The sequence below is a fragment of the Drosophila bipectinata genome, chromosome 2R, assembly GCF_030179905.1.
Source record: "Drosophila bipectinata strain 14024-0381.07 chromosome 2R, DbipHiC1v2, whole genome shotgun sequence".
In the NCBI taxonomy this organism is placed as follows: Eukaryota; Metazoa; Arthropoda; class Insecta; order Diptera; family Drosophilidae; genus Drosophila; species Drosophila bipectinata.
Genome location: NC_091737.1, coordinates 18,542,782 through 18,556,117, shown reverse-complemented (window position 1 = coordinate 18,556,117; position 13,336 = coordinate 18,542,782). Strand labels below are relative to the sequence as shown.

General features: G+C 44.1%; 2 protein-coding genes across 2 annotated transcripts; both read right to left on the bottom strand.

Moving 5' to 3' along the window:
• Positions 1–2,416: 2,416 nt before the first annotated feature.
• On the bottom strand, positions 2,417–4,648 carry Klp59C (Kinesin-like protein at 59C). The gene has a single exon (XM_017240973.3). It carries the CDS (start codon positions 4,452–4,454, stop codon positions 2,709–2,711), a length of 1,746 nt encoding a protein of 581 aa, XP_017096462.2. The 5' UTR covers positions 4,455–4,648; the 3' UTR covers positions 2,417–2,708.
• A 3,512-nt stretch (positions 4,649–8,160) lies between these two features.
• Positions 8,161–9,726, bottom strand: Gpdh2 (Glycerol-3-phosphate dehydrogenase 2). Its single transcript, XM_017241060.3, has 7 exons — positions 9,433–9,726; positions 9,170–9,376; positions 8,926–9,114; positions 8,685–8,868; positions 8,476–8,629; positions 8,322–8,414; positions 8,161–8,267 (listed from the first exon to the last, which is right to left on the bottom strand). Exons 1-7 carry the CDS (start codon positions 9,649–9,651, stop codon positions 8,237–8,239), a joined length of 1,077 nt encoding a protein of 358 aa, XP_017096549.2. The 5' UTR covers positions 9,652–9,726; the 3' UTR covers positions 8,161–8,236.
• Positions 9,727–13,336: the final 3,610 nt, after the last annotated feature.

Below are 13,336 nucleotides of genomic sequence, written 5' to 3'. Positions count from 1 at the left end.
GGCAAATATGCAAAGTTGGTTTATCTTTACCATTTTTCATAGGACGGCACGCGAAGAGGAAAAGGACGAGGCCCTGGGAGGCGAGGGATTGAGAATCGCTTGCATGTTTAGCACTTGACGGCTTAATGGCCAACAATTTGGGTTAAGACAAGAGGGAACGCCCATTCTGGACTCACTGGCCTGGCAGGACTGGCCTGGATTAAAGGATATAGTGTGAAGGGAGCTTAAAGAGGGACATTTCAATTATTGTGAGAGGTCTTAAAGGAAGTACAGCCAAAGAAGCCGAAAAATAAGGTGCTGCAACAGTCGTCCTGGGAATTTTCCTTCCAGAAACTCGAATAATTGTTGCAGCCATCATTTTGCCGTAAGTTGAAAATCTCATTTGCTCGCTCGAATTGTTTCAACTGCAACTGCTGTAATGCGATACATAAATAATTCTCCTGGAGCACACAACTAACAGTGGCAGTGAACAAAAGGGACAAGAGTCCACCCACCAGCCACACCCGTCCCGACCAATAGCCGTTGGCCAAAACAGGACAAACAACAGGGCCCAGGCGGGGCGAGAGGGGAAAAGGATTGAGCTCCCAGCTCAGCAAACATACAGCTGCCAAGAATTTATTGGCTGGACAATGACAACGACAAGGACCGAGAAGGACAATTATCATTGTAAACATTTTGCCAGGACTCCGCACACAGCAAAATGAGGAATGTGGCAAGGACGAGGGAGAGTAGCAAAGCGGTTTAAACTTGCCATTTTTTCGGTTTAGAATTCTCTATGTTCGACATATTTGTTTCATCAGTTAAGTCATAAGAGTTTGAAACATAAAAGGTCTTTAAAAGGGCTTTAGTTATTTCATTGAAAGTCGTAGTCATAGTGCCTTGGGTTGAAGTTATCCTTCAGCGGCAAGGGTGCATTAGTTGGGAAGTAATCGATATTTGGCAGGACTGCTTAGGGCCCTCTTTTCGCCAGCAGAGGTCGAAGAGGGCGCCGCGAATGGTTTACATTTGCGGGACTTATCAGTTTCCCAAATTGAAATGTTTGCACTCCGCTGGATCCGAATCTAAATCTGAGTATCTACGCGCTTCCTTCCGGTTTTGTTTGCCGTTTGCCGTGCGCCGTGTGTGTGCTCATCGAATTTACTTACTTGTTAAGGTAGCTACGTTAATGGCATTTTAGAAAGCCATGCGGTAGAGTGGGGCCTGGCACGGGTAGCTTCCACAGAAATCCCATCATCCGCCCTCTGGCGTGTGTCTCTCTAGCCGTTTTAATGCCAGGTTAGGTAAACACTTGCGAAATGAATTAACTTTAAGCCGCAAAATTTGTGCTCTTGTGTGTTTGGGCTTCTGCCCGGGCATACATAAATGCTCGTAATTGTTTATTTACATAACTTGACATAAGATTAAAGACGCTTTTGATTAACGATGCGAGCGACAGGCGGGACTCGAAATTAAATTGCACACATTAAATTGTTGACAGGACTTTGCCTTCGTTGAAATAGTTGAAATTCAATTTCAAACTCTCTGCCACTTCTAATAATTGACATTTGATTTTATGGGAAAAGTGGAGTTATTATGCCGAGAAAACCCAAGAAAACTACTTAACTCTAGTCAAATAAAACTGAAACGTAATTAAAAGCAAACTCTGCTGCAAAAAATAAACTCAACTTTAAGTTTTCTTTCTTTGGAAAAGTTTGCAGTCTTCGGCCAACGGAGCGTATGAGCAATATTAGACCAGAAGGAGCCAGAAAGGCAGTTCGTTTACGTAATTACCATTTGCATTATAGAGACGCAGAAGTTATTTATAATTCAGGCAGGAGGGCCGGCACTCTGGCCCGATTTCAATTAGTGTCAAATGCTCGGGAATAACACAATTTGCTGCTTCATCCATATTCATTCAGCCTTGGGCATTTATGTGCGGATTTGCGCGAAAAAATGCCAAAAAGTTAAGCAGGGCGGTGGGTCTGTCGCTCTGCGGTTGGCGGGAAGTTGGGCAAAAGCCGCCGTAAGCCATAATTTAATATATTGACACAAAGCTTTGTCGTAAGACGTGTCTTGGCACCATCATAATCCCCAATATTGTATATTGACAGCTGTCAAAGGAGCTTCAGTTCCTCGGCTTCCAGCTCCCAGCTCCTCCTTCCGAAAGCCAAGGAGCACGAAAAAAAGAAGTGAGGCAGCCCCAGACCCGAAAAGTAAGTTTTTGGCTTAATGCGCAACTATGCGGAAAATATTTGCGCTTAGTTGGAGGTCGTCAGCAGCATAGGAAAATGTAGTCATACGTGAGTGCGAGTCCTTCGAGGCGAAGTGGTACCCAGTCTGGGTCGGGGGCAGCCTTCAATTCGCAGAGATTACAGGGCCCGCGACAGGCAGGCTCTCCACCAAAGCTAATTTCATTTATTAAAGTAATTCCAGAACAGTTTGTATCCATTTTTTTTTTATTGATTTGAGATAGTGTAAACAATTTCTGTCGGCACTTCCCTGTATAAGTGTACTTTGTAAGCGTATCTGCCGAACTATGGATACAAAATTATAAAATATGCTTTCTACATATTGGCCCTACAAAAGGCTATTTATTACCGAATTTGGACATCTAATTTGGACTTGAGACTAAAAAGGATAGTCTATTTCTGTAGTGAGTATATGGGGGAAGTGCCATATTGCGTCGGTATGTGTCTGAACAATTCTTGTTGTAGAAATCGATTGAGTCCTTACGATAGGTTGCGGTATTCGTCCAGGAGTATTGTAGAAGGGTGCCGATCATCCCGGTCAAGTGACACGTCGTTGGAGGGGACAGCGGGACGTCGCTGGGGTACGTTAAGATTGTTGAGGCGGCTTCGCTTACGCACAGGGCTCTTGTGCATTACTCGGCCCATGGCATTGACCTCCGAGCTGGCCGATTCGGCTGGAGGAAGCTGCACCTGTGCGCGACTGGGAGTGCTGATGTCTGGCTGGAAGCCTCCACTTGGGATGTGTGTCTCCACTTCGGAGATTGAGGTCTGCCCAGAGACGAGGGGCATCGCTTCGGCTGTGAGTCCCTTGACACGATCCGCGTAGCGCAGTGTGTTCAGCGTGTGTTCTAACGAGTCCCAGCCTGGAGAGATCATGGCGATCATGACGGTTTTCATCCGTTTTCCCCCAATGAATGAGTCTCGCAAAACCTGAGTAAGCTTACAGCTTCTAAAGGGCAGGTGTGTTGCTGTTGGTCGCCCTAGGGCGCGAATACACTCCTTGAGCGCCAACAATGACTTGTTGATGTTCGCTCCTTCTAGTCTTGTCTGCCTGTCCGTGGAGCTGTTGTCGGCCCCTCGCTCGTTTCCGGCCAGGTCGATCAGGGAGAACTTGCCGTGTAGGCGGTTGTTCTGCGATGTGCGCAGGAGGATCTGGAAGACGGCGTGGGACCGGGAGGACTTGTCGTTGGCCGAGGTTGTGCCCGAGGTGCGGACACTATTGCCCAGCTCCAGTAAGGCCAGCACCTCGTTAGTGTTCGTCACGGGCTTCTCCTTGAGGCCCACCACATGGACTTGATGATGGCCATCCTCCAGTACTCGCAGGATGGGCTTCCCCGGCATGAGCAGGTCTCTGACCTTAGAGCCATAGATTTCATAAAAGCTGCACGACACCTTCAGCTGCAGGGCTGCATAGGGCGGCGTCGCGATCATAGTGAAGAAGTCTTTCGCGGCCATGGCGTAGATGCCGTCACTGGTATTCTGCTGCTTCTTATTGAACTTGCCGCCCATAGTGTGAGTCTTGCCGCTCCCGGTCTGCCCGTAGGCAAAGCATGTGGCCATACCGCCGTCGAAGACGTGCTGCACCAGCGGACGGGCCGTGTTCTGGTAGACCGTGCTATTGGTGCACTCTTCGTCAAAGACGTAATCAAATTTGAAGGTGTGGGGTTTCAGGTACTGCTCAAGGTCCAGATGACAACGCGGCTCGTGCACCAGAAGTGTTTCCTTGTTGGCCACACATACCACGTCGAGCTCACTCTGCTCCTTGCGGTTCAGGGGTCGCTTCCGGACACAGACCTGGATCTCATGCTGCTTTGACTCAGATGCATCCACTGGCTGGCTCCTTGCCTCCTGCTTCTTCTCCCGTATCAGTCTCTTTAACTTCAATTGGGGGGTTTCATAGAGGTCCCAATCGATCCCGCCGGCTACCTGGTTCACCACCGAACGGGGGCGAATTGAGGCCGTGTTATTGGCTTCATTCGCAGTAACCACCGTAGCCACCGTCTCCGAAGCAGCTGGACTGAAAATGGACGGATTGGTTTGCAAGAGTAGCGTGACCGGCACATTCTTTCCCAATATATCAGGAGTTTCATTCCAGTTCACGCAGACTGAATTTTTTTCAAAGTTCAGCTCTGTTATTTCCGCCAAATGGACTCTTCCGTCGGTGCGGCGGATATGCACACTCATGTTGATCTTCAGAAGATCCATTGGGTTCTCCACCGTATCCATTTTCGTCTAAAATCTTTTAGGCGCTTGTAAGGTCCTGCACCAGATTCAGCTTTGGCTCCTCTTGACTCCGACTCCTGCAACAAATTTGTTCGTGTGATTGTAAATTTTACCGAAATAAATTTTTTTTTTAACAGATTCTATAGATTTGTTTCAATTTTGTTCATATTTTTATGAAGTTTAGTTTAAAAATGATTGAGAGTTTGCCCAAAACTACACACAATGTTATACATGGCCGCCTAGGATGGCAAAAACTGATTTTTGGATCGATATTTTTTTGAAATTTTATATTTAGTTTCCCTATTGCTAAATAAACGATTTCATATATGGGATCTGGCGCTGCCTATGTCTTGTCCAGTATACATCTGATGCTTCAGCGGTACACCCTAAAATATTGCTAGATTAATTCCCCTTATGGTTCATATCTTTCGATGATCACATCTTGGCCAATTTCCATCCAAAGTACTATTAAAAATTCGCATATCTTATATCATTCAAATCTTTGGATGGATTTTTCTCAATTTTAGTAAAGTAACCTCTTGAAAAATCCAGGATTTTTATGTATTGGACCTGCCAATATGTATAACTCTGCCAAATGCCATCCGACCCTTGAGTAGAATTTTTTTTAGACTTCCTTGCACAAATTAGATGCAAGGACCGGAAATAAGCAAGTGAGTTCAGTTTGAAGGCTTCCCACTATCCTCCAGTGGTGTCACTTTTTTCTGAGCAAAAAAAGCTGGATCAACGAAAAAAAAAAGCTAAAAAAAGCGGAATACCAGAGAAAAAAAGTTAAGAAAAAAACTGATTTTTATAAGGCAATGTACTGCATGTTATTCACTAATAAGCCCTCAGTTCCACTTAACATAAAATATATGGGTTAATTATCTAACGGATATCATTACAAAGAAACCAAAAAAAAACAATAATGTACAAAAATTAAGATCTATATTATATTTAAGATGTCGTCAATATTATCATCATCATCAGTTGGATAAAATTTCTTGTCTTCAATTGTAGATAGGCAGCTGGGTGGTATATTATAGTTAAAACAGCACATATTGTGTCTACGCAGCCCGTACCTCAAATTTTAAGTAAATTAATTTATAATTTTAAGATACAAATTAAAATATGGACCTTATACTCAGTATAGCGTTTAACGTTTCAACGCTCATGTTATTTCGAATTTTCGTTTTTATTAAATGTACTTGGCTGAATAACCGCTCGACGTCGGCATTCGACCAAGGCAGGACTGCATTTGCAGAGCAACTGAAGCCAATTCCTGAAAACGGCAGTTTCCGCCAGAATCCCGATATTTAAGAACTTCAGCCCAGAACTTAACAGTATCATCGACATTTTCCCACTCTACCATGGTTATGTCGTTGTACAGTCGTTAAATTTTATCTATATTAGGAGTACCAAAATAATCAAGGATTGGAGAGATTTGTTTCTTTTTGAATGCATCAAAAAGTAAACAAAAAAAAAAAAGCTGCGTAAATTTGCTCAAAAAGCCAGAATTCCCGCTGCCCGCTGTTTTCATATTTTTCCCGCAATCACGCTTCAAAAAAACCCAGATCTGACGGGAAAAAAGCGGAAATGACACCACTGCTATCCTCGCCAGGGTGATACCTATTTGAGCCTGGATAGTTTTGGCTGTTTGTCCAATTTGATGGCCAACAAGAGGCAACAACAAGCGAATCAGTAAACAAACACCATTCCGAGCCTCTCTCCCGACAGCCCTCCAGAACAAACACCAGTGTGTGCTCCAGGTATTTGCCGAGGTGGGTGGTCATAAAATGAACCATTCTTTTAGATGGCAATAGAGAGTGAAACGGCTATATTGGAAGTGACAGAGACGGCAAGTGAGGCGTGAGGGAGGAGGGCGGTAGTGGTACAGGTTGCAGATACGTTTGCATAAGCCGAGACGTGTGTAACGTACCAAATTGTTATTTATTTTTTGAAGTGCCTGCCCCACTGCCGAACGTACATATATGTGACTGTATCTGTATCCTTTCCTGGTTGTACAGATACATGGATACGTGCACTTGTTTCCAGTATTTGGCGGCGGTGTCTTGTTTGCCATTTGTCGTCACATTTTGCCAAATTTACCGTGTAATTATCGGGCTCGGGCTCCTTGAACTCCCCAGGTTCTATTTCCTTTTCGCAAAAAGAACCAGTCCTGGTCTCCGCCCGGTATGCAAATTTCCATGGCCTGGAGCTGAAATACATAACATATTTGTTTAACCGTATGCGGTGGGGATTTTCATTTCATTTTTGGAGACACCCGAGCTGCAGCTGCAACACAAACTGCACCTGCAACACGTAAGCTGCATATTTGCCTAAACCGAGCCTGAACTGAACTAATAGAGCGATTCGATTGCCGGATGCTGGATAAATCAGGATAGTCATTTTGCATCAAAAATGCAAAAGTCTTTCGCCTTTAAACACGTCCTATTTGGGGGATATTAGGGGAATACAAAACTACATCAGGTGTAATCACACGCCATTATTGTCGTTCGGCGGGGATTAAACGCTGTTTGGTAATGTAATCAATTGAATAATTTCGACATTTGAACTAATCCGTTTACACAATCCAGGCCACCCTCTAATTACCGCCTTTGTCATTCTGATTCAATTAGACCAGGAAAAAACAGGACTGTGTATGGAAACCCAGGACTAAATGAATTGCATGAATAATTTATTAAATAACAATTTTCAAATTGACTTTTAGGAACAGAAAACAGTTTGGGGTTGGTGTAGAAAGTTGACAAAATTGTCCAAAACGAAACATCAACGAGTAGCTTGTGATGGTTTTATGGCTTGAATAGGTTCATCGAATAAAATACTTTAGGATCTTCCGCATGGGGCCGAGCTTGCCCTCCTCCGGCTTGGGCTGGGGCAACTCGCACTTCCAGAAGATGTTATAAATCTGGCTGAACAGGTACTGAGCCTGGCCCTCCTGCGGCGGAACAGAGTCGCCAAGGCCTTCGGATTTGACCTCCTCCTTGCGACCTCCCCAACGTCCAGCGAACATCCAGATCAGCAAAAGCACAAAGACCGCGGCGATGAGGAGCCCAAAGTTGCGGTAGCGAGGGATGACCATCATCATTTTGAGCGGATACATGATGAGGGCCATTATACAGTTGTACCGTGAACTTTTGATATTGAAAAATAATAATTTACAAATTTATATTATTATTTTCACGTAAAATATGTGATGTATACAGCTTAGAGCCTGATAGTTCACTGAACTGGCACCCAGATCTCTCGACAGCTCCTCCAATGGTTGCTCCCATTTCCTCAATTTCGATTGGAAAGCACTTCTGCCCTAGGAACACAATGCTAGCTGGGTAGAAGAAAGAAAACTATCGGACTCGGCACAAAATAAATGTAGTAGGAAAACAATGAGTCGGAAAACCGGGTCCGGGACTCGACTTTCCATTCATTCGCATCCCGGCTCAAGTGGTTTCCGTTGTTTTGGCCTCCGATTCATCCAAAACAAGAGCCCGGAGCGTTGGTGCATTCACCCTCCTACCGAGGCCCTTGTGGCTCCTGCGAAAGGAACACTTGAACTGCATCAAGAAAAGACGGACGCACATTGCGAAGTGCATCGAGGGCTTTGTTTCGAGAGGGTTTTCTGCCGCATTTGTTGCACATGGCAACTATACTACATCCCAGACAAAGGGGAGCCCCATTCAGTAAAATAAAATTGTTTGTTGGTTATGTTTTAGAATCTGAATATGGTTTATTTAATGCTCATTACACTTATAACGCAAAAGGAAGAAACTTCAGAGCTGGAAGGTGTGGAGCGGATGGAAGCTGTGGGCAGGAAAAAGATATTATCATGTACTCGACTCGGCAGGTCCTTCTTACATGTCCTCCCGGGCCTTGATCAGGCACTCCACCAGCCGGCTTAGCGGATAGTCTCCAGTACAGATCTTGTAAACGGTTGTGAACAGCGGAAATCTACAAGAACGATGGGGTACTTTTACATTCAACACCTAAAGATACTTTATCCGGCAATTACTTGTCCTCCAGGCCCTTTTTCTTGAGCATGTGATGCACCAGCTCGGCTGTGACAGGTCCCAAGGGCTCGTGTCCTGGTATAAGAATGTGCTCCAGCTCGCTGAGGGGCTTCCCTGTTTTGACAAATGCCTCGGCCAGCTTGCGGTTGCGGTTTGCTTTGAAATATATATTGTTTAATAATAGAAATACGTGAAGTTCCATCTACTTTACCATAACAGCTAGTGACCAAGTCCGAAATGCCACAGGCCTCGAAAAAAGTGCCCATACGGCAGCCCGGATAAAAGACGTCCACAAACTGAAGCATTTCAAGGAAGCCGCGTCGAATGATGCCGGCCTTGGTGTTCTCGTTGAGTTGCATCCCGTCGGAGCAGCCAGCGGCAAAGGCTATGATATTCTTTAAAAGGGTAATATTTTTGCTTAGATAGTATTAGCCAACTGTTAAGCTACTAACCCTCAGAGTGGAGCATATCTCCACACAATCCGCATCTTCAGTGACCACCACCCGGAAAGTTGGCGACCTGAAGATGTCGTGCAGCACTCGGAAGTACTTTTGATCCCGACAGCCCACAGTTCCCTCGGCGAAGTGGTCGTTGGCTATTTCATGGGCCAGGTTGCAGCCTACGAGAACCGAACAGGGGATCTTTAAGGGGCGTAAGAAGGTCAAAAATAGCCAAAGCATATCAAAAGAGGTATACCTTCAACTGCCTCATGATTATCTGGGAGATCAGGATGAACTGACCGTCGTCGCCGCGCTCGAATCCTTTGATGAGAGACACGGCGTGGGCCGTGGGCTTGACCTTTCCGAGCAGGGTCTTGCAGCAACTGCTGACAAAGGTGGGCGGAATGGCAAAGATTATAATGTCCGCGTCCCTGGCCGTTGTCACAATGTCGTCCACGGCCACCTGTTTGGGAGATCCAGAACATAAAGTACCATATTTCTGCCTCAAGATGGACCTACAATGTTTGGCGGCAGCTCGAAGTTCGGCATGTACTTGACGTTTATGTGGGTGGTGTTGATGGTCTCCGTGAGCTTCCGGCCCTCGACAATTTCTTCGTACACGTACATGAATACCTTCTCGTCCAGAATCGAGGAGTTGGCCACGTTCCTGCCCACATTGCGGGCAATGGTGGTGGCCCAGTTGCCCGACCCTATGATGCAAACCATAATCTTGTCCATCCTGGCGGCTAATTAATGAATCGAGTTCTGTTTGGTGTCTAGTTCGGTGTATGTTTGTAATTAAAGTGACTTTTGGCTCCAGGGTGGGCGAGTGTTAATCCAATTCAGCTAATTGTGGCAAATTAGAGCCATTGTGATTTATTAACTGCCTAGTTGGCATTTAAAAAGTTGCCGTGGAAGGCTTTTTCCAGCCCATGTTGACTCGCCGGTTAACCTTTAATATAAATGAGACTGCAAACACACAACTCTGGATCAATACACAGGCCTATGCGAATATTTACTGGCACATATTGATGGAGTGCTGGTTAAACAATTCATCAGCGGAGCCGAATCGGCGGGATAAAAATTACGTATACGTCACGTTCGCCAAACTGGCCGTGCAAATAATTAACTGTGGAAGCCGTCCTCCCTCCCGAGACACGGATTCATTCATGTTTACGGCAATAATATATATGCATACTATATTAAGTGAGGGGGAAATGCATAATTTTCGTATTTATTTTTTAATTAGGCAACTGTGCAGCGGCGGAGTGGTCGGCGATTTAAATAAAATATTTAAAAGGCGGCCAGGACTGAGGACGAAGGTTAAAGCGAAATCCATGTGCAAGAAAGTAAACACTTTGAAACTGTGCGACTTCGTTCCGATCGAAACGAGCCATGCAATCCCAAATCCCAACCAAACCAAACCCAACCAGACCACCCAACCCAATCCACTCGACTATGAAATCAAAATGGATGATGGGCGAAATGAAAATGGAATTTTTAATGAGTTGCTGTCGAGGCGAAAGGCCAAACGAACAATGGCGGGAAGACAAAACGACAGGAACGAGGGCCAAGGACCAAGGCCGCTGCTGGTCAGCTGCTTTAAACGACATGGCAGGGCCTTAGGTGCCACTACGTATAATATTTTTAATTTCTGAGTTATTTTTAGAGGTTCGAGGGATTTCTTTGGGAACTAGATCCCGAAACACTTGCAAAAATAACCTGTAACATTATTTATTTTGTACTCCGTTCGGGGACCGAATAAATTATTCCCAAACTGCTTCTCTAGCTCCTCGTCCAACATTAATTTCAGTTTTTATTATTTTATGCTCTCTGGTCCCTGTCTTTTTTCTCCATCCTGCCTCAGCCGTAAAGTAAACTTAACTCGGGCAGTTGCCCGGAATCGTCGTAGGGATACGCACATAAAGTTTCAACACGATTTTTTTATGCGTTTGCACCTTCAGCAGGCGCTTGCCACCAACTCCCAACTCGCTCTGTGGCAGTTACTCATATGATTTTGTGGCTACAAAGTTGAATCGTAAATAAAATTATTCCGTGTTTTGTTGGCTGCAACGTGATTGTCGAGGCGGGAGTCTGGGACTTCGAAACTTTCACTTTCTTCTGGCTGTTACTTTCGGGAAACTTTTTAATCCTGAGATAAACTAATTAGCAGGATGAGGGGGAGGATATGCAGAGGAAATCTATGGTATTACATATATGGCAAATGTGAGTGCCTGAAAGTTTACTTTTCATGAAACAAGAAAATAAAGGTGTGGAGTTTTGCCAGGCATTAGATAGTCTTCCTGAAGAAGTGGCACTAGGCCTCGACAGACCTCTTTAAAGGGCGTTACGCTCCAGGAAAGTTTATTTTCGCCTCTCAGCTCCAAAGTTTTGCTGGATTCAAGTGGAAATCAGATAGAGGTGCGGACTCAAAGCAGCTCTAGAGTTGGGATTCCAGAGTTGGGAAAGTGACGGAGCAGCCTCCGCGAAAAGGGCCTTAGATTGCGTGCGAAATGCAAGCCAACGTGGTGGATAGTCATGGAGGGGATGGGACCCAAGGAAATCGAGATAGAATACTCACAATATTTACTTTTAATTGGAGAAGTTCAAAGAATAAACAAATATCAGGGGCTGGGCAGTTGCGGAACAAAACTTTTTTGTCCTAGACACTGAAAAAAAAGAGGCAAACAAATAAAAACGTTAATTGCAAAAGAATGCGATAAAATGGGAATGCTCACCATTCCTCCCTAAAGGCTTATGATTAATTATATTAACATTTTTTCTGAATCTGCCATATTGATGGGCGAAATTCGGCTTTAATCCGCCATTCGAGTTCATTAAGCTCCTTAAATGCGAGCCAAAGCCGAATTAATATTCCAAACAACATTTGCCGCATTTTGTTGCCATTCCATTTGCACTCGTCTGACAGCCGGCCCGAAACTTGGGCAAAAGTTCAAAGCAGCCGGGTCAGGGGGCAAGGGCAGAGGGCGTCTGCAGTTTGCTTTTAATGTTCTCTGTGGCGCTTCTTTTTTCTTTTTCTCATTTTTTTAGGAGGTTCTTCTAAATGGTAATTAAAATATGCCCAGATGGTGTCTGGATGAGCTGTCGGAATTTCGTCCCTCCTCACTGTCAGGACGGGGATTCTCGAGGTCACTTGCAATCAGAGAGTAGATGCTTCAGTAAGTGTAAAGAGGTCATTCTCGATTGCTACTTTTTCCAGTGACCAGTACTTTGATTTTCCCCTAGTTAAAAAAAAGTCTATAAATTTTTAATGGCCTTTAACAGTTTTTTCGAATTGCTCAACTGACCACTAAAGTGGTCGCCAAGTCATTTGCTTCAGATTCAAAAATGATTTGTTTTGCGCCTAACACAGTCTTATACCTTCCTTCTTGTACTGATTCTTTTAAGAATTTTAATGAAATAATATAAAATGAATAATATAATAATAATTTTTTGGAAATAATTTTCTTGGAAGCCTAATTATATTTTCATTAATCGCCTTATAAAATTGTTTTGGAAAAAAACTTAATGCTTTTTGATGTTGCTACTTCATCTTTCACTTTAAAATAAAAAAAAAACTTTAATCTCTATTTAATATATCATTTGTCTATATGTTGTATATATAAATATATATTTACTTATAGAATTTTAATGGATTCCATATAATATTATGCATTTTTTGCCGGATTATGGATGTAAGGGTAAAGTATTTTTTTGTGCAAAAACATTACTAAATGGAATGGAATTAAGTACACATAAAAATATTGTATGAAAAAGAGAAAGTAAAGTAACACGTTAGTGGATTTAGTTTTTTTAATTTTAAAAATATAGAGAAGGACTTAAATCATCAAGAAATGTTAAAATTTTTTAATGAAGCTAATTAATGTGTGTGTAGTTTTCGGGCTTTATCCCACCCTAGATTCCTCTTAATTTTTACTATAAAATTCTCAAAGTCTGAGCCGGCTCCTACTAGCAATTTCATTCATAATTCCTTGCCGCAAACGCTCCACACAATGAATTTACCTTAGCTGTTGGAGGGGAAAATACGGAAGAGGGTGAGGGGGTTAGGGGGTGAGCTTTATCGCAGGTAAGGGGAGCAGGTGGGGAGACTGTAAACTGTGTCAACGCAGCCATTTTACTTGCCCCCTCCCCGCTATCCCAACGCCATTCTGCTCTTTTTTTCCGTGTCTCCACCATTTTTGCGCCGCGTGATGGCAACGTAAATAGCGCCACTCGCCCCACGCTCAGCGCTCCCCACTCTGTTCTCATTTCGCCGTTTACCGCTACCCAGGCAACAGCCGCCAGTCGCTCATAAATGTAAACTTTTTCGGCTAGTTACATGTAATTATGCCATTTTGCTGGCAGGAGAGATGAGAGGACTTTTGACGAGGGGTCCTTTCTCCTCTCCAGCCTGGCTGGGATG

Bases quoted from the DNA above. Each gene is read 5' to 3' on its own strand.
- Gpdh2 (XM_017241060.3), bottom strand. From the start codon at position 9,651: ATGGACAAGATTATGGTTTGCATCATAGGGTCGGGCAACTGGGCCACC. The intron at 9,377-9,432 runs GTAGGTCCATCT...TCTCCCAAACAG, and splicing joins TCGAGCTGCCGCCAAACATT to GTGGCCGTGGACGACATTGT. The intron at 8,415-8,475 runs GTAATTGCCGGA...TCGTTCTTGTAG, and splicing joins AAAAAGGGCCTGGAGGACAA to ATTTCCGCTGTTCACAACCG.
- Klp59C (XM_017240973.3), bottom strand. From the start codon at position 4,454: ATGGATACGGTGGAGAACCCAATGGATCTTCTGAAGATCAACATGAGT.